We start from the raw sequence: 2,129 nt of genomic DNA on the forward strand, positions 1-2,129 counted from the left end.
CTTAATCTTCACTCAAACAAGTGTGTAAACAGATTAAACATCACTCTAATAACAAGAGCAAAAATAAATAGTAAGAATTAGTCAGTTATTTAAATTGATAGCTACCTTTCTTAGTGCTGCATTTTCTGAGCATCATGTGGAGATTAGCCTCTCTCTCCTGCAGGGAGCAGGTTTTATCACTGCTCTCGTCATGTCGCTCATATTCCAAAACAAAAGCTGCGCTCTCCTTTCTTCTGTCCATCAATCCCAGAGCTAATCCACGGATGTCAAAACTGTAAGCGTGCTGTCCTCGCTTCTGCCAGCTTAGAACCACCGACCGGACCAGAGAGGAGGTTCTGAAACAGTGCGGCTGTGTGCGGTCACTGGACCGAGGCTGAACGAACCGAGCCGAACCACAAAGCTGCTGCCAGGGTGGAGAGTAGTTGTCGCTCCGGTTTAAAACGTTCACGGTTCTGTTCCCCCTCTGAAAACTTGTGCGTAACAACTTTGCACTTAGCTGCAACTCTGTTTCTGATGAAAATAGAAAGTTCTGCCGACATTCTTGCTAACTTGTGAGCGCTACATGCTGGATCCAAGCTCTGCTGGATAGAAACACTGGAGCGGAGTCAGTGAACTGCTGGAACGGACTGCTAATGTCAGAGAGCTTATATCAGACATTTCTTATGCAGGACGATAAAATCTGATACACGTTTTTTTGGCTGATATCGGACCGATATCAGATATCAATATTGTATCGGGACACCCCTACTCAAAAATTCATAATTTTCACAGACACACACATGTAGAGTGGGTGGGGGTGCAGGTGGGGGAGATGAAGGCGTCTGCAACACAAAGCAGGAAAACTGTAAAATAAATCTGAAACTGTTTTTTTCAAAAACTCTGTAAAACTTAAAAAAATCAGTCAGATTGCTCCCTGTACGTTTTCTGCAAAATGAGGGAAAATCTGAGTAAATTATAATCTGTACAACTTGACATGTATAAATTTTAATCTAACAATGACTCTTCAGTCAGTTTTTGCTGTGAGACTGTCTGTCCCGATGAAACAAAAGAAAATGTTACTGTTTCTGGATTGTGTTTGTTTTAATTTCAGAGTAGGACCTTTTTCACTGTTTCTGACGCACCGAACCACCTACTACAACCTTCCCCTGTTGCTTCGTGGGTTGTAGTAGGTGCTGAGTCATGGTTTTTGATGTGGTGGAATATGCTGAGTCATGGTTTTTGATGTGGTGGAATATGCTGAGTCATGGTTGTTGCTTGTGTTTGTGATGCAGCTGTGGTTGAGATCATGGAGGGGAAGCGGACGAAGAAGACGGTGGAGCGGCTGGACTTCCAGGCTCCGAAACAGATGGAGAAGCTGAAGATCGGAGACGGTAGGTGAGCTCAGGTGAGCGTCAGCCTCTGATGATGTCAGAGACTCTGACAGGTGTGGATGTTTTCAGGTGGAGGAGATAAACTGGGAGACATTCCTCGTACCAACTACCAGATCACCAGGATGAAGCCGGAGGACCTGAAACCTCTGCACAGCATCCTGTTCGACAGGCCAGGGAAGGTCTGCTCAGCTGCTGCTAACTTCAGCTGCTGCTAACTTCAGCTGCTGCTAACTTCAGCTGCTGCTAACTTCAGCTGCTGCTAACATCAATAGCTTCTAACTTCAGCTGCTTTCTAACTTCAGCTGCTGCTAACATCAGCTGCTGCTAACTTCAGCTGCTGCTAACTTCAGCTGCTGCTAACATCAATAGCTTCTAACTTCAGCTGCTTCTAACTTCAGCTGCTGCTAGCATCAGCTGCTGCTAACATCAGCTGCTGCTAACATCAGCTGCTGCTAACTTCAGCTGCTGCTAACTTCAGCTGCTGTTAACTTCAGCTGCTGTTAACTTCAGCTGCTGTTAACTTCAGCTGCTGCTAACATCAACTGCTGCTAACTTTAGCTGCTTCCACCTTCAGCTGCTGCTAACTTCAGCTGCTGCTAACATCAACTGCTGCTAACTTCAGCTGCTGCTAACATCAGCTGCTAACATCAACTGCTGCTAACTTCAGCTGCTGCTAACTTCAGCTGCTGCTAACTTCAGCTGCTGTTAACTTCAGCTGCTGCTAACATCAGCTGCTGCTAACATCAGCTGCTGCTAACT

At 45.6% G+C, this 2,129-nt stretch overlaps 1 protein-coding gene across 1 annotated transcript in view; it reads left to right on the forward strand.

Annotated features, from left to right (window-relative positions):
• Positions 1 to 2,129, forward strand: part of LOC106536976 (protein DEK) — a gene marked incomplete at its 3' end in the record, with an annotated part of 9,802 nt that overhangs the window by 6,093 nt on the left and 1,580 nt on the right. Inside the window, 2 exon segments of the mRNA XM_014034343.1 lie at positions 1,272 to 1,370; positions 1,440 to 1,549. Coding sequence (XP_013889797.1) covers positions 1,272 to 1,370; positions 1,440 to 1,549 — 209 coding nt within the window.

This window comes from Austrofundulus limnaeus, unplaced genomic scaffold (genome assembly GCF_001266775.1).
Source record: "Austrofundulus limnaeus strain Quisiro unplaced genomic scaffold, Austrofundulus_limnaeus-1.0 Scaffold2061, whole genome shotgun sequence".
Lineage (NCBI taxonomy): Eukaryota > Metazoa > Chordata > Actinopteri > Cyprinodontiformes > Rivulidae > Austrofundulus > Austrofundulus limnaeus.